This window comes from Bombyx mori, chromosome 21 (genome assembly GCF_030269925.1).
Source record: "Bombyx mori chromosome 21, ASM3026992v2".
Taxonomy (NCBI): domain Eukaryota; kingdom Metazoa; phylum Arthropoda; class Insecta; order Lepidoptera; family Bombycidae; genus Bombyx; species Bombyx mori.
The window spans coordinates 6,609,655-6,633,563 of NC_085127.1; the positions used below are offsets into that span (position 1 = coordinate 6,609,655).

A 23,909-nucleotide genomic window follows, 5' to 3' on the forward strand; every position below is an offset into this window, starting at 1 on the left:
AATTCCAACATCGAAATAATTCTGTGTGGTAACAACCAATTCTATAGAAATAATAAATTTGCATTAGATAGGCGTTTGGTGAGTCCGAATAGTAATAATGTGTTTCAATCGTGGGGCAGTCATGTGTTTGGTTCAACCTGTATGACAGTGAATGTCTTAATACAATTGAGACATCCACTAACTAATTTACTCATGGCGAGCAATGATTTCGGCTATTGGGTTCTAAGGTAATAAATTGTGTGAATATTGTATGTAAAAAATCGCTTATAATAATTGTAATTCAAATTACGAATTCGTAATTTAAATCTGAAATATTACTGAGCAAATTCCTTAGTCAAGAGCAAGTCAGCGCTATTTAAACAAAGTTGTAAAAAGTATAATTACAATTAAAATAATCAAATTAACGAAGGTATTGTGTTACAATAGTGATATTCTATTTTCAAATATGAAAATTATATGAATAAATAAAAATGATTATGTAGCTTTTCTCTTTATAGAATTGGTTATCCTTGCAATCGTTTATAGTGTTTTGGTTAGTTTCGCATTTATTTTTAAAGCAAACAAACTTTGAAAGCCAGTTTAATTTTTAACACATTACAATCTAAAACCATTCATTAAAAAAAAAACCTAATTTCTTAAAGATTAAGATTGATTTCTCGATTTTAGATTATTTACAAGCCGTTAATGTTGGTTACCTTCTCGGTGATGCAGACGTTGCCGTGGTCTGCCATGTCCTTTACTAGTAAGTGGTTTTAACAAAAACTGTCATTTACCATTATTAAATAAAAATGGCACTTTTAGTTTTACGCTAAGTGGGATCGATCTTGAATATCGATAAATTTTGACTTTACTCGAACTCCGACCGTAATCATAGATATTTCAAGATTCATTTTATGTAGTACATTTTCTTTTTTTTTGTTGATCATTTTAGTTTTTTTTCTTATTTAGCAAAGTCGGAAAATCTCTACACTTTTTTACTGTATATATTTTTTCCCCTATCTATTCACTGGCTATTACAGCTTCACACGTGCAGTTAGGTGTGCTCACGGGCTCAACCTGAGAGGAAGTCGTTGTCGGACGTCTTATCCTTTAGGCCACGACGACTTCAGTTTATGTTGTTGTTGTTCGACGAATGTTTATAAGACCGTTCAGAGTATAAGTTTGGACTTAAAAATAGCATGCAAAAAGAGCAAGTCCCGTCCAATGTTAAGTGGATTTGTAAATTCATTACCCATTTGTTTAACGTTTGAACCATCATTGAAATTAGAACGGCCAATCCAAATGCGGATTCCACATAAAATATATTCAGTACGTACACGATTTTATAGTACTCATAGTCACTTTTATCTTTTTATCTTAAACAAGGCAGTATATTTTCTGAAATTCATAATGCACTCGATTTGTTTAGGACGTTTAGAATCATAAGATTTTCACAAAGAAAATTTTATTACAAAAGTCAGTATTTCACATCAAAACGGTCCTCCATTTTGACGCAATAAATAAGAATTTTCATCCAAACGAAAGTGTTATTGCGAAATGAGCTGAGAAAATTCTCGTAGAACGAAACCTCTGTGCCTCGGGGCATAAAGAAAATGCAGTGACGACGCAAAGACAACGAAATCTACTTCCCGTCTCCGCCAACCGAACAACTTTCAAAGGACGTTGATTCCGCGAAAAATCTGCGTCGCGAATTTATTTTGTGACGATTTTTCTTTGTTCCCGTACGCTTGTTAATGATGCACGATCCTTTTGTTATTTGTCTGAAGAAGGTGCGTTTTGTGATCTATACGATAAACGTCTTTGGGGTTTTTCGATGGTTTTCAAATTAAATTGGATCGTCTGATACTCCTAAACGAGTATTTTGTCTCAGATTACGATGTCAAACACATACCAATGTCCTCAACAAAGAATCTGATGCTGATGGAGATTCCGTGCTGTAGCATCATTATAATAGCCACAATGACTAGCCACTAGACAAATGAGCTATCGAAATTAGATCATTGAAAAAACACACAAACAATTTTTGGATACCATCTAAGACAGGTCACAATACAAGGACAAAGAGAGCCATGAGTTTGTCTATTAATAAATGTTAATGTAATTATGTTAGAGCCGATAGTCGTGAAAAAAACTTATTAAATGAAATAAGATACGAGAAGAGATTTAACAATAATCGAATGAACAATAATCGTCAGACTGCCCAACCTGATTATATTTCGCCAGCAGGGTCGTCACTTCGTCCACCTATTTATCGCATCGAAATCTCATTGGGCAATCAAGTCAAAAGCTTTAATTGAATCAAAAATAGTCACAAATAGCTAACTTAGAACCAAAGTCAATCTGTTTTTTTTTTCATTTACTTTCCAGTCAGTCAATTGAACGTTTTAATTTATAACATGGAAAATATGAAAGAGTTTGTTAAAGCGACTGCTACTGAAAGGGGCTGCGATGGAAATGAAGCATTTAAGGAGCTATTCAGAGAATACGTCTTTCATCATAGCTGTATTATGAGGTAAGTTTGATTTAATTTAAATTATTTTCTAGATACATTTCAAATACCGGTAGTGCCTTTTAATGCAAGTAAATTAATTGAAGGTGAAAAAAGGTGTTTTGTGTCTCTTCTTCTTTTTCTCAATCGTTTTGCTCTTTTTACTGGTGGTAAGACCTCTTGTGAGTCCGCACGGGTAGGTACCACCACTCTGCCTATTTCTGCCGTAAAGCAGTAATGCGTTTCGGTTTGAAGGGTGGGGCAGCCGTTGTAACTATACTTGAGACCTTAGAACTTATATCTCAAGGTGGGTGACGCATTTACGTCGAAGATGTCTATGGGCTCTAGTAACCACATAACACCAGGTGGGCTATGAGCTCGTCCACCCATCTAAGCAATTAAAAAAACCTCCAAAGTGGTCAGTGGTGAGTTGTCGTGATCATAGGGTTGGAGACGGCAAACTTGACGCATCTCACGATGTCCCGCCGTCTCTCCCTCCTCGAGACTATCCTACTGCACTAATTTAGGGGACCTCCACTGTAGTTTTAATTTGATCGATCCACCGCAGAATGCTTAGTATCTATTTTTTAACACTAAATATACCATAAGGCGTCAAATGACCCATTTTGATCTTTTCCATTGAAAATGCACGTTATCATCTTACTGATTTTGTACATTTGACTTCATGACTTTTCTTACCAATATAATCTACAGTTATTATAATACTTTTTTTTTGTATAGTTTTCTTTATTTTTAGTAATACTTGTCGTATACCGTCATCGACCCGCTATGGTAGAAATAGGTACTAGTCAGTGTTGGTATGATTAATGTTAATATTGAATACTGTTTTAGAACAGTAATGAATATTTTACTTAAAATATATGCATATATAGAACTTGCGATGAACTTCCTTACATGGTGCTCCCTGGGTGCTTTGACATTTCGTTCTTTGACGTCCCTTATGGTGAGAACTCAAAGGTAAACAGTGTCTTGGCCCTAAGCCTTGCAGACCATGTACCATGTGGTCGTCTACAACGGTAACAATAATATGTTTATGCTTCACTTACTTTATACTTCAGGTTCATTGAAACAATACAGGTCACTTTTGGGGGGCAACTGTCATCGATGCTGTTTATTAGCGCTTGTATTATTTGTTCAACTGCTGTCCAGATCTTAGCTGTAAGTGTATTTTTTAAAAATAAACATCAAACATTTCAAGTCATTGCATGTACCTTAAAAATTTCATTAGTCAGAGGGGGGAGAGTTGAAGTCTCAGTTGTATTATGTAGGTTCTATTTGCATGCGATTTAACATGTCATCATCATTTTCCTGCCCTTGTTCCGGTCATCTGAGGTCGATGCAACATATTATTATTTTCTCCTTCCATACTCCTCTATCATATACTATTTCTTCGCTCACTCCCTTCTTACACATATTGTCTTTCACGCAATCCATCCATTTCTTCTTGGTTCTTCTTCTTCTATATCCTTTCACATTCATAGTTAACACTCTCTTACCAACTTCATTTTCATTTCGTCTCAACACATGCCCATACCATCCCAAACGCGCACTTCTCAACTTCTCTGTCACAGGTGCCACTTTCAGACTTCCTCTAACATATTCATTCCTCAATCCATTCTCGTTACTTCACACATCCATCGCAACATTAGCATCTCTGCTGCATGTAATCGCCTTTCATCCGCCATTTCAGTGAGTTACGGGCTTAGTGACATGCGATTATACATATTTATTTATTACACTTCATGAAAAATTTACATTGGCGGACTTAATGCCTAAGGCATTATCTACCGTATATGCGCATATAAATACTTACATACGGATATACGTTTGTATTTAACACTTTGAATTGAAGTTTCATGCTCAGTGAATTTTTAAAGTTTGGCAATTGTACCTAGTCAGGTCATAAGTATTGTCACACAGTAAAAACTTTTCTTTTAGAATGCTGGCCACAAAAAAGTTTATTGAATTCGAATTTCAAATTGTTCATGAAAATAAAAATGTATACTTTTAGAATTTTACTCATTTTTAAATATGGAGTGGACGCTTAAAGAAGACCGTGTTGCAGTTATTGCGTTGCATCGTTGCGGTTACGCGCCAATTCAAATTTTTAACATACTGAAAAATTTGAATATAACCAAAAGATTCGTTTATCGTACCATCAAACGATACAATGAAGACTCTAGTGTAGATGACAGGTCAAGAAGTGGTCGCCCTCGGTCTGTTAGGACTCCAGCAGTGATAAAAGCTGTGAAGGCGCGAATTCAAAGAAATCCCAAACGTAAGCAGAAACTGTTGGCCCTTCAGATGGGGTTAAGCAGAACCACGGTGAAAAGGGTGTTAAATGAAGACTTAGGGCTTCGGACATATCGAAGAAAAACAGGACATCGTTTGAATGCTCGTCTAATGGACCTGAGACTGAAGAGATGCCGCGCTTTGTTGAAGCGGTACGCGGGAAAAAAATATCGGGAAATTCTTTTTTCGGATGAAAAAATTTTTACCGTAGAAGAGAGCTACATCAAACAAAATGATAAGGTGTACGCACACAGTAGTGAAGAAGCGAGCAACCGTATTCCGCGTGTCCAACGAGGTCATTTTCCATCCTCGCTCATGGTATGTTTGGGAGTTTCTTATTGGGGCTTAACAGAGGTACATTTTTGTGAGAAAGGTGTAAAAACGAATGCAGTTGTGTATCAAAATACAGTCCTGACGAACCTTGTGGAACCGGTTTCTCATACCATGTTCAATAACAGTCACTGGGTATTCCAACAAGATTCGGCGCCAGCTCATAGAGCGAAGAGCACACAAGACTGGCTGGCGGCGCGTGAAATCTACTTCATCCGGCACGAAGACTGGCCCTCCTCCAGTCCAGACTTGAATCCGTTAGATTACAAGATATGGCAACACTTGGAGGAAAAGGCGTGCTCAAAGCCTCATCCCAATTTGGAGTCACTCAAGACATCCTTGATTAAGGCAGCCGCCGATATTGACATGGACCTCGTTCGTGCTGCGATAGACGACTGGCCGCGCAGATTGAAGGCCTGTATTCAAAATCACGGAGGTCATTTTGAATAAACTTTAGTGTCATAAGAATCTATGTTTTGTTAAGTTCATTTTGGTATATGAATGGTTACATAATGAATAAACTTGTTTCAATTATTTTACATTTAACATGTGACAGAATTTATGACCTGACTAGGTATTTCTAAATGAGTAATGTGATAAGTCATAGTTTTATTTGCAGATCGAGTCTCCTTTAGATAATTTGACAACCGTCGGCTGGATATTGGTATATCTGTCTCTTTGTATTCTTATACTGTTCGTGGATTGCTATTTTGGAAATACCATAACGGTTAAGGTATGTATGTCAATTTATAAACAATATTACAAGAAAGCCTTGATAACTAAAATCAAATTTAAAAAAGTACTTTTTCGATTAATTTTATTTCGGTATCCAATCGATTTTTTTTACTAAAACACAAATGATATAATAGTTACGTAGTTTGTTCTTCAAATATTTCCAACGTATAAGTAATGATGCTGTTCCAATCCAACATAATCGAAATAAAAGCTCAGTTCTCTAAATAGATTTATTTGAATAAATAAATTTACATTTAATTTTAAATTCATTTTAGAAGTTAACAGTATTTAAATAAAATTAGAATGAGATATTATGTGTCCTAACTTTAGATAACTATACAACAGTTCGTTTCCAGATATTGTTATGGATTTGGTGCGCACCATCCGGATTTTTTCGCAATTTTAGAATTTATCGCACAGACAGTGAACGAACTCTCGACCCACCTGGTGTTAAGTGATTACCCAAAGAAATCAAAAAGTGAATGCCCCCACCATATTGACTCATGAGGTCTAGCCTCAATTGTGTAGTATGAAGCCCTGAAATGATATCCCTTTAACAGTGTTTACCGACCGCTATAATACGTCTTACCATTAAGTAGGGCTCGTTTGTCTAATTAGGTTTTTTTTATTTATTGCTTAGATGGATGGACGAGCTCACAGCCCATCTGGTGTTAAGTTGTTACTGGAGCCCATAGAGATCTACAACATAAATGCGCCACCCACCTCGAGATATAAGTTCTACGGTCTCAGTATTGTTACAACGGCTATCCCACCCTTCGAACCGAAACGCATTACTGCTTCACGGCGGAAATAGGCGGGGTGGTGGTACCTACCCGTGCGGACTCCCAAGAGGTCCTACCACCAGTAATTACGCAAATTATAATTTTGCGGGTTTGGTTTTTAAAATAGAAAAAGTTGACGCTTGACCCGGCCATATTTAGGTTTGAATCAAGTTAATACGAAAGACACCCAAACATCTACAATCCTCCCTAAAATGCCAATAATAACTGTACAACGTCTCTCATCTATACAAATAAATAAAATTGGAGAGTCGTTTGTAAGAATAAAATAACCACTTTTTACTAAATGCGTAAGTATGTATATACAATTTTTTTTGTCTGTCTGTTGTGTCTGCCTGTTTGTGTCTGTGACTGTATCTGTGTCTGCCTGTCTGTCTGTGTCTGTGTCTGTGTCTGTCTGTTTCTTCCGGTTAATCTCTAGAACGACTGGAGTGATTTCGACGGGACTTTCACTGATACGTAGCTGATGATAATATAAGGAGTAACTTAGGCTACTTTTTATAGACTACCTTCGCCCCACGGCGTCACCCGCCTTAACATAGCCGCGGGTAGCATCGCGGGACTCAGCTAGTCAGTCATATAAATAATTCCGGTACGCATAGATAGATACAATCAAAGAAACAAGTTGTAAACATTATTTCTACATAAACACAACTTTACCGAAGTTTAAACTTTGTTGAATTCTTCGCCTTAATGGTAAATTAAGGTGACACCAATTAATCTCCCGCGTATAGGCTTTCGGAAGTAAACATTGTACTCATCGCAGTTGGCGTACTCTGAACATAATTTCCGAGGTAATAATTAAGTTATTCTACATTGTTCCCGACGCGTGTAAACGGAGCGACAATGATGAGTTTGAAATTATTAATAAAGCCACAATAACAAGCATGCAGTCAATTCATTATTGCTAGTGATTGCAACGCGAAAATGTATTTTATACAGAATGAACATTTTAAATTCACATTGTAATTACTGTTCACATATGGTTCACGCTGTAATTAAACTTTCGGGATTGACCATCGATTTTTTTTTATAACAAAAAGCGTTTTTTCTATTAATACAATTAAAAATTATTTTATTATAGTTTAATTTTGCGTTTTTTTTGCAATTAAAATGTGGGATTTAATCGTAAACCGTAGTTTTCATTATGTCTGCGGCTCGCGAAAATCGAAGAAAATACCGGTAGATAAGCAAACCATTTTGTATTTAACGATATAAAGAGATACAAAATATTATCAAAAAATTATATTATATATAAACTTTATTCCCAATATTGAGCGATACTGTTGAAATTTATTTTTTAATTGTTTAGATAAGTGGACGAGCTCACGACCCACCCAATGTTAAATGATTACCGGATCCCATAGACATCAAGACGTAAGCGCCGCCACCCACTAAGTCTCAATGTTACAGCAAAGCAGCTGTCCCGCGCTTCAAGCCTAATCGCATTACTGCTTCCCGACATATTATATAGGCAGGGTGTTGGCACCTGCCCGTGCGGGCTGATTCTTTTATTGCATAGAGGGATGAACCAGCTCGGGGCCTACCTGTTGTTAAATTATTATTGGAGTCCATACATAGGACCGCGTGACCTGCCTTAAGACTCAATTGTATTCACGTTAAAGATATCACATCTTGCTTGATATTCGCTTGCGACGAAGGGCTCGACGAGTAAATTAACCCATAGACACAGCCCACTGAGTTTCTCGCCGGATCTTCTCAGTGGGTCGCGTTTCCGATCCGGTGGTAGATTCTGCGAAGAATTGCTCTTGCTAGGGCCAGTGTTAGCAACACTCCCGGCCTCGTGAGCTCACCTACACGCCAAAGAGAAGCTAAAATAGCCTCTCAAGACTATCAGCATAGATAGGAGGAAAAAATCACATCTTTGGGCTATGATATCCACGTAACACTAAGTGATCCAATTAGACTTAATATAGGCGGTAAAAATGATTTATTAAGCATTACGGCTATATCAACTTTCAAAGTGGAACGCAAATCTGTTTTGATATAAATTAGACTCAAAGGAGGTTATATAACTCGCGCTGGTTTACAACTAGTGACAAATTTTCCTTTTATTTAGATTTGATTTTTGTTATTTTTTTATTTTATTTCCTTTGTAGTGTTACGCGTTGGGGTGCGGGATAAATTCTACCTAATTACAAGTTAACACTGTATTAGCACTTAGAACACGTAAACACTCAACAAACACTTTAAAACTCTCAATTCGCTTCTACCGCTTCGCTTCAGGTGATCCGTTCGCTGTTTCGCTTCGAGTAATTCAGATTACTGACTGACTGCGTGCCATTTCTGCAACGCTTTTATAGCCGATACCATATATCTAGAATTATCGAGAATGCTCCACACATTTCGAGTATTGTGTTTCTGCTGTCTGACAATAGATGGCATTGTACTCCTCGAACGTTCTAGGTGCTACTAGATCCTTCGATATTCGTTCGACTATTCGGCGATAGATGGCGTTATTCTTACCGGCGTAACAGTAGGTACACGAGGATATGGCCCACCGAGCATACGGTTAGTGGTTACCATTGCTAATGGACGTCAGTAATGGGGCACAGCCAATTCGCTACCTACCGATGAAGACTCTACGCAAGTTTATTGTTCATTATTTCGGGTTACATTATTAAAATCTTTGTAATTTTCGATATTACGAATATTTTATAGTTCTGAGCTCAACTTTTGCTTTGAAAAATTATCATCACACTAACCATCAGGACTCTATTCGAGTTTATTTTTCTTTATTTCGGGTTACATTATTAAAAGCTATGTAAAGTTTATATACTACGAATACTGTGCACTTTTGTCCTTGAAAGTTATCAATACCCTAACCATTATCTTTCATTATGAAATTCTATTTATGAAGTTTATCTTCTTATGCACGCATAAAGAACTAACAGCTAAAGTAACAAGTTTGGGTAATACTACTAAGAACTCGTAAAAGCTTGAGTAACAAATTTGGATAATACTACTTCCAGTGTGCGTATTTACCGACGGCAGTATTCTCAATTCCGTGGTTGGATCAGCCAAAGAATATTCAAGTAAGCACTCTACTCTTCATGGCGAAAACCCAACAACCCGTCCAGCTGATAGCGGCGAAGCTAGTTCCTGTTTCACTCACTACATTCACTCAGGTAAGTGTTTCGAAATGCTTTGATTAGCAAATAAACTATCTAAACCAGGGGCTCCCAAAGTTATTTAGTTTACTGCCCCCTTTGAGAATAAATTCTTTTGTAGCGCCCCCTGTTTTTCACCTACCTAAAAACCACTATGGCGAGAGCTCAGTCGGTGTCTAAGAGTCCCCCTAGATGAAATTACAAGTCGCCTCCCAAGTTTCTACACAACGCCTCCATATTGAAGTGAAACTTCCTTATCGGCGTTGGAAAAAAATTTACCGTCACACTTTTCGGTTACGCGTCACTTTTTTCCGTTACGCGCCATCTGTTTTGTATTCATGTCTATGATAATAAAATCCTTTTGTTTAAACTTTATCTAATTTAACTTTTTTGTATTCATGTCTATGATAATAAAATCCTTTTGTTTAAACTTTATCTAATTTAACTTTATTTAACCAATTTCTAGAAAGTTGCATGTAGATCATTTTTCGAAAAATAAGGCCATAAACAAGTTTCACTTCTTACGTGTGTACACTAGTACACGCACACATTTTTTTTTTTCTAGGTCTCTTACTGCCCCCCTTTAGACTTGAAGTGCCTACAAGGGGGCGTTATCGCCCACCTTGCGAAAGACTGATCTAAGCCCATCTAATTATAAACATTAATATTTAACACTATTATTCATTATATGCGAAAATCGTGGTAAGAAAATTTACTGGTAGTAAGACGTCTTGTGAATCCGCACGGGTAGGTACCACCACCCTGCCCATTTCTGCCGTGAAGCAGTAATGCGTTTCGGTTTGAAGGGCGGGGCAGCTGTTGTACTGTACTGTTAAACGTGAGACATTACAACTCATGTCTCAAGGTGCGTGGCGACATTTATTTGTAGATGTTTATGGGCTCAGGTAACCACTCAACACCAGGTGGGCCGTGAGCTCGTCCACCCATCTAACAAAAAAATTAATAAAAAAAAACGTCCAAAAATTGTCTTTATAATGTAAGTAGCTGCGAAAGCTTAGAACAGCCCATTTAATGTTGTAGAGAGAGAGAGCGTATTTAAATAGTCGTATCATGAAATGAATTTATTTATAACTAGCTGACCCGGCAGACTGTTAGTGCCTCAATTGATAAATAAAAGATCTAAGCTTTTGTATAAAATAAATTTAAAAAAACAAAAGGAATCCGTCCGACGGAGGACACGTCAAAGGAAAAACGAAATTGTTTGTTTTTATATAATTCCGAGCATTTTCATATTTATCTACCTTTTAAACCTTCTCTGGACTTCCACGAATAATTCAAGATCAAAATTAGCCAGATCGGCCCAGCCGTTCTCGAGTTTTATCGAGACTAATGAACAGCAATTCATTTATATATATATATAACAGCGAAAATGATAATACGAACGGTTCATCTTTCGAGCCGGAATGCATGGCTAATAGAAACAGTCAGGGCGGGTGTTTCTCAATCTTGCGAGGGGTTAGTAGTGCCTACAATAGAATGCAGTAGTGTAATTTATAAACACTGTACAGTTTTTTTTCTCTAATGAAAAAACGTGGACATCATTGAATTACAATTTGTTCAGAAATAATAAAATGGATTCATGGTTTGATAAATAGTTTATTATTTTCATTTTATTATTAATTCGGTACTGAAAATAAAAAACGCGAAATTTTAGCCGTAACAGTAACATAAGAGAATAAATACATGCTAGCTATATAACACACACATTAATAGAAATGAAATATATGTAACCTCCATAATATGATTTATGATGACATAAAGAGGTTAATATGTTATAGAGGTGACATAAATGTTAATTTGAATAAAAAAACATTTTTGAATTGTAAAATATAAAAAACATAAAAACTGGTGAAGCAATAGCTTTAAATGTTGTTTCTCTTTATAGAACAACTCAGTTTGTGCTATAGTTTTACTACGCTAAACTTTATTTTTATGTGAATAAAATAATACATTATATATATTAAATTTAGGATACTTCGGCAGTTCATTTACCACTTAATAACTATACAAAAGGTTATACATGAGTAGAAATTTCTTCGGTTTTACTCTGCATGCTTTATAATTTGTTATCAGATATCCATAAATAATGCTACAATATGAACTGTAAAGAAAAGGAAAAGTGTGAAAAACGTTGAATAATAGAGATAAAATAAATCTCGAGTCAAAAGATTAAGTTTATTAAAAGTAATGACAAGCAACCTTTGAATTTTGTTTTTATTCTCATCTAATCTTATCTCACTGTTGCTTCAATGCCAATCTCTTTCAATGACCCGAATAAATGTTTTAATACAGATAGTCCCTTTTGTATCTATAAAATAGATTAAAACGACGAACGCATAATTTATCACCATTACCCGAAACGTTCGTGAAAGATTTTATCGTGCTAAACTCTAGAAACTTCCAAATTTGTCCACAACAAATATCTGTACAAACAGAAATTATCTTCGGATTCTGTCAGGTATTGTATTTGTGTGGCAAGTTGTGGATTTACCGCAAATAGAAATACCGAACTTTGTAATGATTGTGTCAAAACTTTGACATCTTGGCCGTGTCATGATTATTAAAATAGTCGATCGACGTTTTGTTATAACGAAAAGATATAACTTTGATTTTGTCAAAATATCATTTATACGTCAATTTAATACGATTGTACTCTGACCGGTTACTGGTTGCTATCAGGACACAATGTTAATAAGGCTTATTAGATTTAAAGCCCTACTTAGAAAATGACGCACCGCAACAACTTCATTTTTTTAATTGTTTATATATACTTATATATTGCTTATATACGTTGGGGCAACCGGATCCGCACCGCTCGTGATTTCACATTTCACAACGCCCTCCACACCGCCAGTGACAGAAACAAATGAAGGAAGATCGTGCATGAGAAAGTAATACAGAAAGGTGGTCACTACCCTCAGCATTGAAGGATACGCCGCAAGAAGGAGGAGGATATATGTTATAAATCCTTCGGTCCATCTTGGATTAAGTCTGTTCACCTATGTGTTCCACAGACATAACGTTGGATGTCGCCGGCAATTTTTAGCTATGAATTCGAATCTTAGTTGCAAAATATAAAGCGAACATTTCATCCTTTAAGTTGAAACGCATGATTCATTCGCTGCAGAAATTACCAATCTTGCTATCACGAGTATTATTGACCAAAATTGGACGGGGACGAAGAGAGAAATAATTAGAACTCAACATTGATATTGAGCTAGATGACAAGGTCTAACAGCGATGGACAAGGACGATATTCTTAGTGTCATAAGAACTTTACACATTCGGGAAAGCAGTAAGCGAAAAATGGATGTTAAATGTAATTCATATAACGCATTCCTTTTTACCTGTGCTTTGAAATGAAATAAGCAGAGAATGGACCCTCTATATCTTTTTCGATCTTGCACTCCTGTGCCTTCCACTCCTAATATTGATTATATTTGCAAAGAAATCTCATAGTCGTCCATATGTAAACAATTCACACGTTTCCAACGATACCCTTTAGGTTCTTTTTACAATACTGCGATAACTGAGATTTCCATTTTGCCGAGCTAAATAGAATTGTTTGAGAAGAGTTTACATTTAATTAAATTTAAGGAAACAAGGTGAAATCGTGTAATCCGTGGTTGGGTTCAAATTTTTTGACGTCATTAATTATCAAAATTGAGACGAAAATTTTATGTAATTCGCAATTAAAATAAAGTAATGAAATTTTTAGCTGTATACGCTTATGTAGTTAGTTATATTAATATATAATTTAATTAAACAATATATAATAAATAATGTTATTATTAAGTGGTATTATTTTCATGAAATCTTTTAAATCAATGGTAGGGCGTCTTGTGAGTCCGCACGGGTAGGTACCACCACCGCTTATACTATCTGCCTTGAAGTAGTAATGTATTTCGGCTTAAAGGATGGGACAGCCTTTGTCCTGTCACACTAAGACTAATGCCCGTATCTTTAGACATTTCGTCAAATAGTCCTCCACTCTTAACTTATCCGATGATGCTCGAGCATTCCTCCCAAACTTACTCGAGTTTGGTATTTTTAGTCGACCATTACAATATTCCTCAACTGTCCTCGAGTGAGGTAGAGTCGTGTTATTGCGTCACCACGACAACATCAGTTTGAGGAAAATTTGATCAAGCTAGTATCAAACCCATAGAGTTCTGCAGTCTATGGTCATTGCTTAATGTCAAAGTCAAGCTGTCGCTGTCTGTTTGACACTAGAAGCATTGAACTTGTTTGATGTTTTAGTTGCTGAGTTATTCGTAAATATGTGTGCGTGCGGTAAATTTGAAAGTGTATTATTTATTTTCTAACCCATTATTATTTTAGATTTCGAACCCGGTTTTGTATTTTTATTCGCCGCTTTTGTGTGATTTTGAGTGCATCGTGTTGTTGAAGTGCTTTTCTACAACCACCAGTTTATTATTATATAAATAAAACTTATAATCGCTTTGACTTTATTTATAAGTAGTAAGCAAAATATGACTCTTATGTAGGTAAATAAAATAAGAAGTTTCAAATGTCTGACAACGAGTCTAAGCAAGAGTCTAACCTCGAACTATTTACTTTATTAATAAAAATTATCAAAATTAAATTATCAAAATATGCACGAATCATGCACAGATCCAGGCCATTGCACAACAATATCATATATTTCCATTTGCGGTCCACATACTAATTGGGCATTGATAGAAAACCAGCCTTGAGGAACGTTACGTACGTCGCGACGTACCTTGACTTGACAGTTCGTTTACTCCACTCCGGTTAGAAAAATTTTCCAAGGACGTTTGAGTGGAGTTTATTTTTACGACTAAGCATACCAAAAGGCGCGTTGCAGGCTGAGTCGAGTCGAGTTAAGGTCGTGTGAACGACTAAAGATACGGGGGTTAGATCTCATGTCTCGTCTCAAGGCTAGTGGAGGTATTTACGTTGTTGATGTCTACGGGCTCCTGTAACCACTTAACACCAGGTGGGCTATGAGCTCGTCCACTCACTAAGCAAGAAAAAAATTCACTTAAATTTGTCAATTTTGACATTTGACACAGTGAAGTGTTCGAAAAAATAATCCACAGAAATGTTTATTTAAACCGAAAAAACCTGATTCCATTACCATTTGTCTATTTCATGTCGTAAATAAAGTACTACCTGCCTCACTGTGAAACTAAGTCGACAGATTAATAGTGAGTGCTCGAGCACAAAAGGTCGGAATAGGATTAAATTTGTTGCGGATTCACTGCATCGTTCCAGTTGAAATTCGCGGGACTTTTAGACATATTATGCTAGCTAAGTAGGATTCAGGGTGCTTCATTTTGTGGAAATTTTCCATTGTAATTAAATTCGTAGATGTGTAACAAATTTTAAGTGTAACCAATGCAAATTAATGTGCGATAGTGTACCTGTTGAATTTAAATATTTATTTTAGTAATTACCGCGATAGCAACATTTACAACATTTGTTGAAAAAAACTTTAACTCAAAATTAGATAAAGAATCTAATCAGAATGTAAGAATCATTGTGAAAAAAAATGAAATACACATATTTTATTATTTATTTAGGTTTGTCGTTTATTTTTCGTTGGAAACATGCATTTAAAGAAAAGGGCATATCTTAAAGAGGAGCTTTATTTATGGGTTTTAATTCCAACAGACTCATGTCTATTAATAACGTAAGTTAATCAATTATCGAAAAGTGTAGAAGAAAACGGAATAAAAATAACAAAACAATTTAAAAACAAGACAAGTTATTTTTTTTAAATTAAACACTTGCATCGACTGAGTCCAAAAGATATTTGGCACTACGATAGTTCAAAAGGGAATTTACCTTTAAGCAAAATCATTGATGGTTGCTTACAAAGCTTTAGTCAGGTATTAAAATGCGAAGGTTGATGAATTATTCATCAGAGCCCGTGGCTCTGGACTGGCGGCCTCCGCTGGGACGCGCCGTCTACTGTTTAATCTTTGTCAATTAACTTACAACGCCAACGGCTACCATAAACAGCATTATCAACACGTTTCCTGTTGTTACAAGTAAATCCATACAAATATGACATTTAACTCTTCTTTTAGGTTAAAAATGCAATGCAGTGCCTTTTATTTCGTAAAGTAGGACTACCATGACTGCGCGACACAATTAAGATCAATTTTTTTGGAACGAAGTTCCTTATGGGACGATTCGGAGGGGTACCCTAACCGGGAAAAAACGTCCGTAACGTAAGATTTTTATTAGTAATGCACACAGTGTACGACTTAACTTTGAATTACGTACAAATTAGTAATGAACACAGTGTACGACTTAACTTGGTAATAACGTACAAAAAATAACATATTTTTTTATCTTTCATTGACCACGATCTCAGAGCGTTCGTTTGCGCAATACACTAACTCTTATGCAAACAACCGTGAATGAAGTGTACCACAATAAGTTCGCACGTTACTGAATGACAGTAGGTTGTTGCGAAACCTCCAGTTTTATTTTCTTCATAACTCGAATAGAACTTAAAATTAATACCTATTTTTATAATAAGGAACTTCGTTCCTATCCGGTGTCCCACGACACCACACATCTTTTTTTAAACTGTTATTGCATATGGAGCATACGGCTAATGAATTACCATCTAATACTGGGTAGCAGCCGACTACCAGAAAGGCGATGCTCGATTATCCGAAGGTATGAATGATTCATACCAGAAACAGGTCGGTCGGAGACAAACGCGGGCTCATTGCATAATTAAAAACTAGTCATACGGAATTAATATAATACAATACAATACCGTTTATCTTTCGTAATTAGCGCTTTTAAGTAAAAGTTAAGCTTTGTAATTTTGTTCAGCTTAAGCGTTGCCCCAAGATTTAGAGATGAGTAAAATCGATTTCTTTTTCGTCTAATAAATCTCATTTCACTGAATAACAAAATGTACAGTAGGCTAACGTTGGATTTTTCTCTTGCGGAAAATTCAACATCAAATTCTATTGTGATCAGATGAATTCGCGTGGAAGTAGGCCAGGGTCAATCTGACGTCTTAAAACTTTTGGCACTTAGCTGAAAGCTTCAATTTATTTCTTTATTCAATGAACAAGTTTGGTATTGCATAACTCTTTCCTAATGAGATAAGAAAATGTTTCGGGTTGGGCCTCGTCGTAGAGATGTATAAAAATTGGTTCTAAGAAGCTTCATTAGCTGTTTTGAAATGATTATTACCTTTCTATCGATTTTTTTAAAAGCAAACCTAATGATTATTTGGTACATGACTTTATGATATGGATTACGGATACATGATTTTATAATTGCAATTTAAATATATTCTGCCACTTAAATTTTTTTCTAAATAACTTTTTTCTTTGCCTGTAATGTTAATAAATCAATAAAATTCAACACTATATTATCCAGTATTGAGATTTTGATTTTTTTGAAGTTTATAAAAGTTATTGGAAAATATATAATTTTAATTCATACCTGGGGGTTTTTGAAATTTTATTTTTCACAGAATTTGTTTTTAGATACGATGTGAATACGATAACATCATTTTAATCGAGAAATTTGTATTAACATCGATATTATTACCAAATACAATCGTGACTTAAGACACAAAAAACTTACCATGTAATTAAATATCACATAAAATGTACTTAGTCGCCTTCTTCTCATTAGGAAATGTAACATGGTTTCATTAACATCTTTTTCCCTTTTCTTTTACAGGTAATGAACTGGACTTACAAAGGCTTCGCTCTAATGAATCAGATGAAAAAATGAAAATTTATTTGATCACATCCAAATTACTTAGAAGATCACAGATTTAACTTATAGAAGCATTCGACTTTAGTTAATAAAATACGTTGCACAGCTTTGTTCTTTCTTTTCCGGAGGTACTTACAAAGAACCGAGGTGCAAACGATACATCTCAAAGAAAATAAAAGAACAAATTAATCCCGGCAAAAGATCTAAAGCCTCTCTCAATAAAGGAAAGTATTCCGCGCCTCTGGTGATATGGGTGGAATATTAAATAGGCAGGGAGAAAAGGGAAACCGCCTATTTATTCACAACTCACCGTTGTGTGACATTGTTCGCGTTTTTATGTCCGTCTCAGCTTTTTACGACAGTTTTCCAGGGTGAAGACCTTTCAATATTGAACTGAGGTGTTTCGGAAATCCGTTCTCGTGTAATGTGTTGTGATTTTAGAGGATGCCCTTAAACTCGAGCCATCAAACGTGGTTAATCACTATAGTTAATCCAGACCTAAAATAAACTCAATTTTTTATCGACTGATTAAAAAAAATTGATAACAAACAAAACAAAATAATAAAACATCTGATAACATAAACAATATAAGTAAAGGAACTTCCTTTTCTGATATTAATAATAATATCTGATATTATCTATATATATAAAAGAAAGTCGTGTTAGTTACACTATTTATAACTCTAGAACGGCTGAACTGATTTGGCTGAAAATTGGTGAGGAGGTAGCTTAGAACCAGGAGAAGGACATACAATACTTTTTATCAGGTCCCCGGGGGACGTGATATAAAATGTGGTATAACAAAACGCAACTGATATGGAATAACAAAACGCAACTGACAGATAAACCTAATGTAGTGTATGGTTAATTAAAGTAGAGTTTTGAAGTTGACCGGTTGATGTGTTAGTTTCGAGTTTCTATTAGATTATTGTGCCGAGATAGGTAAACATTAAGAAAGCCATGCCGTGATCAACACGATCAAATCTTTCCCGAAGCCGTAATGCAACTAGGGTTCGAAACATTGCGAGTGAAGGACTGAAGAATAACAAGAAAATATAATAATAACAACTAAAATACATAGCTAATAAAGTATCATTAAAATACTTGCTTTTTAATTTATATTAATTATCCAAATAAAAAATTGGCCTTGATAAAATCAAAAGTCTGCTCATTTATTGCCTCTAAGGCGGAACAAAGTTCGCCGGGTCAGCTAGTAAATAATAAAGCTTGGACGCAAAACAATGAATCGTTTATTAACTGACAAAGTAAATAAAATATCTTGATCTATGTCACGACTCGATTTTGTTCGTCCCGTATATCATTAAATAGAGTAAACAATATTAAGCTGAGCTAATGAGATAACGTATGGCCGGAACTGCTTAATGATCGATACTATCGTCGAATTATGAGGCATAAGCGATTCATCCATTAGTGACAAATGTTTGCTGCAATCAGACCGGCAACGCGGTCGGAAACTGCAATTAATCAACACGTATACCCACTTACACTGTCTGCACTATTGGCAACAATACAACGAGGAAATACATTTGAATGGCTACGTAATTTTGCCATTGAGGCTGTTTATAGTTTCTGTGTCGCCTCTTTGGTTGCCAGAATTTTTTTTTATTGCTTAGTTGGGTAGACGAGCTCACAGCCCACCTGGTGTTAAGTGGTTACTGGAGCCCATAGACATCTACAACGTAAATACGCCACCCATCTTGAGATATAAGTTCGAAGGTCTCAAGTATAGTTACAACGGCTGCCCCACCTTTCAAACCGAAACGCATTACTGCTTCACGGCAGAAATAAGCAGGGTTGTGGTACCTACCCGCGCGGACTCACAAGAGGTCCTATCACCAATAAAAAACCACTTACACTGTCTGCACTATTGGCAACAATACAACGAGGAAATACATTTGAATGGCACCGTAATTTTGCCATTGAGGCTGTTTATAGTTTCTGTGTCGCCTCTTTGGTTGCGAGAATCTATGTTCAGAATTTTAGTCTTGTACTATTACTGCCAATATATAAACGTGGTTAAGCAGAAAGGATTCAATCAATATACCACCTCGTTCAATTTATTGAAAAATTTAAGTCAGACTCAAAGTGAGCGCTTTGATTAAGGTTTGATAAAAGAAAGCGTTTTGATTAAACTTTTTTTTTTATAGCGTGTAATTTGTGGAATTTTAATATGCATCTAGGTGTCAAGTAAACTTTGTTTTTACCTAATTTATTTCATTCCTTTTTTGAAATTTCTTTTTAAGCTCGCTTACTACCGATTAGCTTTGATATTGGAAAGGACTTTTTAAACAGATACGTTAAGTATTTTGCCGCAAGATTTCGTCGTGAAATACCTAGTATATCGCTTGGAACCGGATCGATTACATTAGTTCAATACTAATCAAAAGGAATAGAAAAGCCAGCGCGCTGGTCGCTTCACACCGTGCAAAGCTTCCTACAATTCAATTTGCGGTGCTCCGCCAAACACAAATACTGGCTACACGCCCAGAACAAACTGGCTATTGCTTTGACAGAGCCGAGAAATCTATTAAACAGAATCATTGACCAGTTCGTGTTCGAATGGTCAATTAATTTTATCACCGTAGTAGTTATAAAACACATGATCGTCACTGGTGGGATATTTGTGAAGATTCTAAGCAAAATCTTCACTAGGGTGTCGTAAAAGGCAACTAAGGGAGGCAGTTGAGAAAGAACCGTAGCATTTTCTAAGTATATATGGTGATAACCATCATACTGCAATTACCAACCTATATTTATCGTAGGTGGTAGGGTATTGTCTCCACGAAGAGGTATAACAATCCTGTTCACTTCTGCTGTGAAGCAATCATGTATTTTGGCTTAATGGTTAGGACTGCCGCTATGAATATTCATGTGGATAGGGATATTCATTTTGTGATTTCTGTAAGGTCCGGTAATGACTAAACATTTGGTGGTCCATATATATTTTCATACGTCTATTTACATTGTATTTTAACCTTATTTCAAAATTGTTTTAACTGGCGAACCCCGGTCCTCCTGGAACTAAGTAGTTACCAGATCCCATAGACATCAACAACGCAAATGCCACCAGCCACCTTGCGACATTATTTCTTAGTCTTGGTCTTATATGTAGTAGAGCGGCTACTCAACCCTTCAAACCATAACGTGCTCACAAGATTTTGAGCATGTGTTTATAATATATGTGTATAACGTTAGCAGTTGCAGAAGGTCTGCACCAAGGTTCAGTACTGAGTCCCTTTCTGTTCGGCATGGTTATAGACTCACTCACTGAGGTGGCGCAGTCCTCAGCCTCGTGGACTTTCATCTATGCAGACGACGTTGCTATCTGCACCGAGAGCCGCACAGAGCTACGAGAGGCACTCCTGTTGTGGAAACAGCAGTTACAAGCCGGTGGCCTAATATTGAGTGTTGCGAAGACACATTACATGTCTTTTAATGACCCAGATCCAGGTGACAACAGTCCGATTTCCATTGACGGTCAACTTGTAAACATGTGCGATCAATACAAGTATCTGGGTACTATGATGCACAGATCTGGAAATTTAAAATGCAACATTCAACACCGAATAGCCGCAGCGTGGCTAAAATGGCGAGAAGTAAGTGGTGTCACCTGCGATAGGAGGATGCCCGTTAAGCTCAAGGGTATGATCTATAAGACTATAATAAGGCCTGTTCTTATGTATGGCAGCGAAACATGGGCGGCCACCAAAAGGAACGTACATACCATTCAAGTTGCTGAAATGAAAATGCTGAGGTGGATGTGCGGCGTGACTAGGCTCGATAAAATCCGCAACGAGTACGTGCGTGGAAGTCTAGGTGTACGGGACATCGCCGACAAGATGCAGAAGAGTAGGCTGAGATGGTATGGTCACGTGAAAAGGAAGCCACCTGACTACGTCGGAAATTTGGCGCTACTGCTCGACCTTCCCGGTCGGAGACCTAGAGGCAGACCCAAGACAAGGTGGAGAGACGTAGTGCTGAAGGACAAGAGAGAATGCAATGTTGCTGACGAGGATGTCGAAGACAGAGCGAAGTGGAGGAGTAAAGTCAGGAAAGCTGACCCCACCACCATGTGGGATAAATAGCTGGGAAGAGAGAGAGAACGTTAGCAGGGCAGGCTCCATGATGTCTAGGGCCCTAAAATTCCCTGGGCCCACGGTTTCGCAGTCGCAGACCAGTCCCACATACCCCGCGCACACCCTAGGCGTGGGGACCTCGTAGGAGGTTTGGCACCCAGCACGAAAAAAAAAAAGGGGTCCATGATGCTTAGTTTTCTTTCAGTGGGCGTCGTTTTGTAATGTCGGAGAAACGAAACAAAATACACAGCTTACTCAGTCAGATTATAATGTCTAATGATTCCACAAGGCATGTTATACAACTTTTAGGTAGGTACGTATGTAGGAACACGCGGTGGTCAATATCAACCGCTATAGCCGACTGCCAAACGATAAGTGAGTTGTTGGCTCCATCGAACGCCGACAGACGGCGCTTGCGTCACGTATCATGTGTTAATTGCGAGATATATTATTATGTATTAATAGCTTATATTCCGTTTCTACAAGTGTTATTTTGAATCCAGCAATTTATTTATAGTTCTAGTCACACTGTGGGTGGCTTTCATACAAAAATAAATAAGTGAATTGTATAAGGCTTACTTCTTTACGTTACATAAGATGTGAATGTGTACGTGTTTACTTCTTGAGGTGAAAAATATAATAGTGTATTTTTAGCCAGTGACGAAGTTGCGCGACGATTTAGCACATTATTTACTTATTTCTGAAGATTATTTATCAAGATTTGAAGCAATTTTTATTTTTAAATTATTCTCGATAATGTTGATTTGGTAAATAATTCAAACAAGCGAACGCAATAAAAATTCTCTTAAAAATTAACCTATATTTTTAATCGATGACAACTTTATCACTAATATTACTTATTGTATCATCTGCACGTATGTAATGTAAGAACCATGTCATAATTTTTAGAAGATGCGTAAACGTAAAATTTCCGCTATTGTTAATCAATATATATGTAAGCTTGAGGGTAGACATTATCTTGTTGAACACCAAGTAAAACGATGTCACTTTTTGATTCCTGATTTAATCAATAATATGTTATCTTAACAATTCACTTTAACACTTGTCCAACTTTAACCAGTACGTCCAACAGTCACTGAATCACACAACGTAACAAGGATATAGTAAGTGCACCAGGCAAGCGCAGTACAACGAATGTTCATTTCAAGGCACGTTCCGCCTTTTTATACTAGCCGGCGCAGCTGGCTTATGAGTCACTTCTGTTGCAGCTGTTGTTTACGAGTGGAACGACACGGCCGGCGCGCCTGGCTTGTGTGAGTCACTCCTATTGCACGTGCTATATAACATAGATATCGTTAACGCCGTCATATACATACTCTTATTGTTTTTATCTTGTTATTGATGTGTATTTATTTATTGTTCAGACTAGATAATGTATAAGCTGTGACTCATTCCGAAGCTAGATGATTATTATTTTTTCAAACTCTTGAAACCACCACTTTTTATGCATGGTGCTTAAACAAGTAGTGTCGATTGTGGATTGAGGAAGGCGCTACAAAAAGGAAGTCCTAATAGATACCGTGTAGTAAATGCTATAATCTCTTTAAGAAATAAGATCTAAGTCTTCATTAATTTGGTAAAGCCACTATACGACCAGAGTTCAGTTCTGCTTCTCGGCAGAAATATACTAAGACAATACTATCAATCCATAGAGCTCCCATAAACATAAAAGCTAAGGAATATGTCAATTTTATTCTTACACAACTTAGTATTAAAATAAAAAAAATCCCCTATACGCATTATATACACATTGTCGTAAACAAAATGAATTATCTATTTGCCCAGCATTTCCTTGAACATGTCAGAGATAAGGTAAAGTTTAACGCACGCAATATTGGATCTAATATTTACATCTCACGCAAACTATTGCAAATGTTCGATACTTCGAATTCGCCGACCATAAAATAATTGGCCCGATAGATGTCTTTCGATTATTAAGGAATCAGATACGGTCTACGTTGACAGATGAAATAATGGCCTATCTAGTATTTGGTCCATCAATAAAAGCCTGATGCGACTATCGATTTTGAGACCAAATTCTTATTTGTATTAGATGATGGTTTCCCCACTCTTCGCTTACGGCCTAACAGCAGGAGTAAATAGACGATCGGGTTTTGAACCTGGACGGAGATCAGACGTCGGGTATAATAAGAGTGCAGGGGAGTCGCTTAGTGTGATAAGGCTCCAAAAACATCCTTGTCCCGCGATCTGCTCCCAACATCTGCAG

The 23,909-nt window shown here is 36.5% G+C and overlaps 1 protein-coding gene and 1 non-coding gene across 4 annotated transcripts in view; both read left to right on the forward strand.

Annotated features, from left to right (window-relative positions):
• The window catches only part of LOC101740152 (putative odorant receptor 19b), a 52,818-nt gene extending 35,147 nt beyond the window's left edge, over positions 1–17,671 (forward strand). For all 3 annotated transcript variants that reach the window (XM_062674699.1, XM_062674698.1, XM_012693319.4), the window contains 6 exons: positions 667–742; positions 2,368–2,512; positions 3,568–3,667; positions 5,751–5,864; positions 9,660–9,815; positions 17,526–17,671. In XM_062674699.1, coding sequence (XP_062530683.1) covers positions 667–742; positions 2,368–2,512; positions 3,568–3,667; positions 5,751–5,864; positions 9,660–9,815; positions 17,526–17,579 — 645 coding nt within the window. In that variant the 3' untranslated portion in view covers positions 17,580–17,671. The remainder of the gene's footprint in view (positions 1–666; positions 743–2,367; positions 2,513–3,567; positions 3,668–5,750; positions 5,865–9,659; positions 9,816–17,525) is intronic.
• Positions 13,891–13,964, forward strand: Mir2816-2 (microRNA mir-2816-2). Its single transcript, NR_107413.1, has one exon. It is a non-coding gene; the product is annotated as a microRNA mir-2816-2 (primary transcript).
• Positions 17,672–23,909: the final 6,238 nt, after the last annotated feature.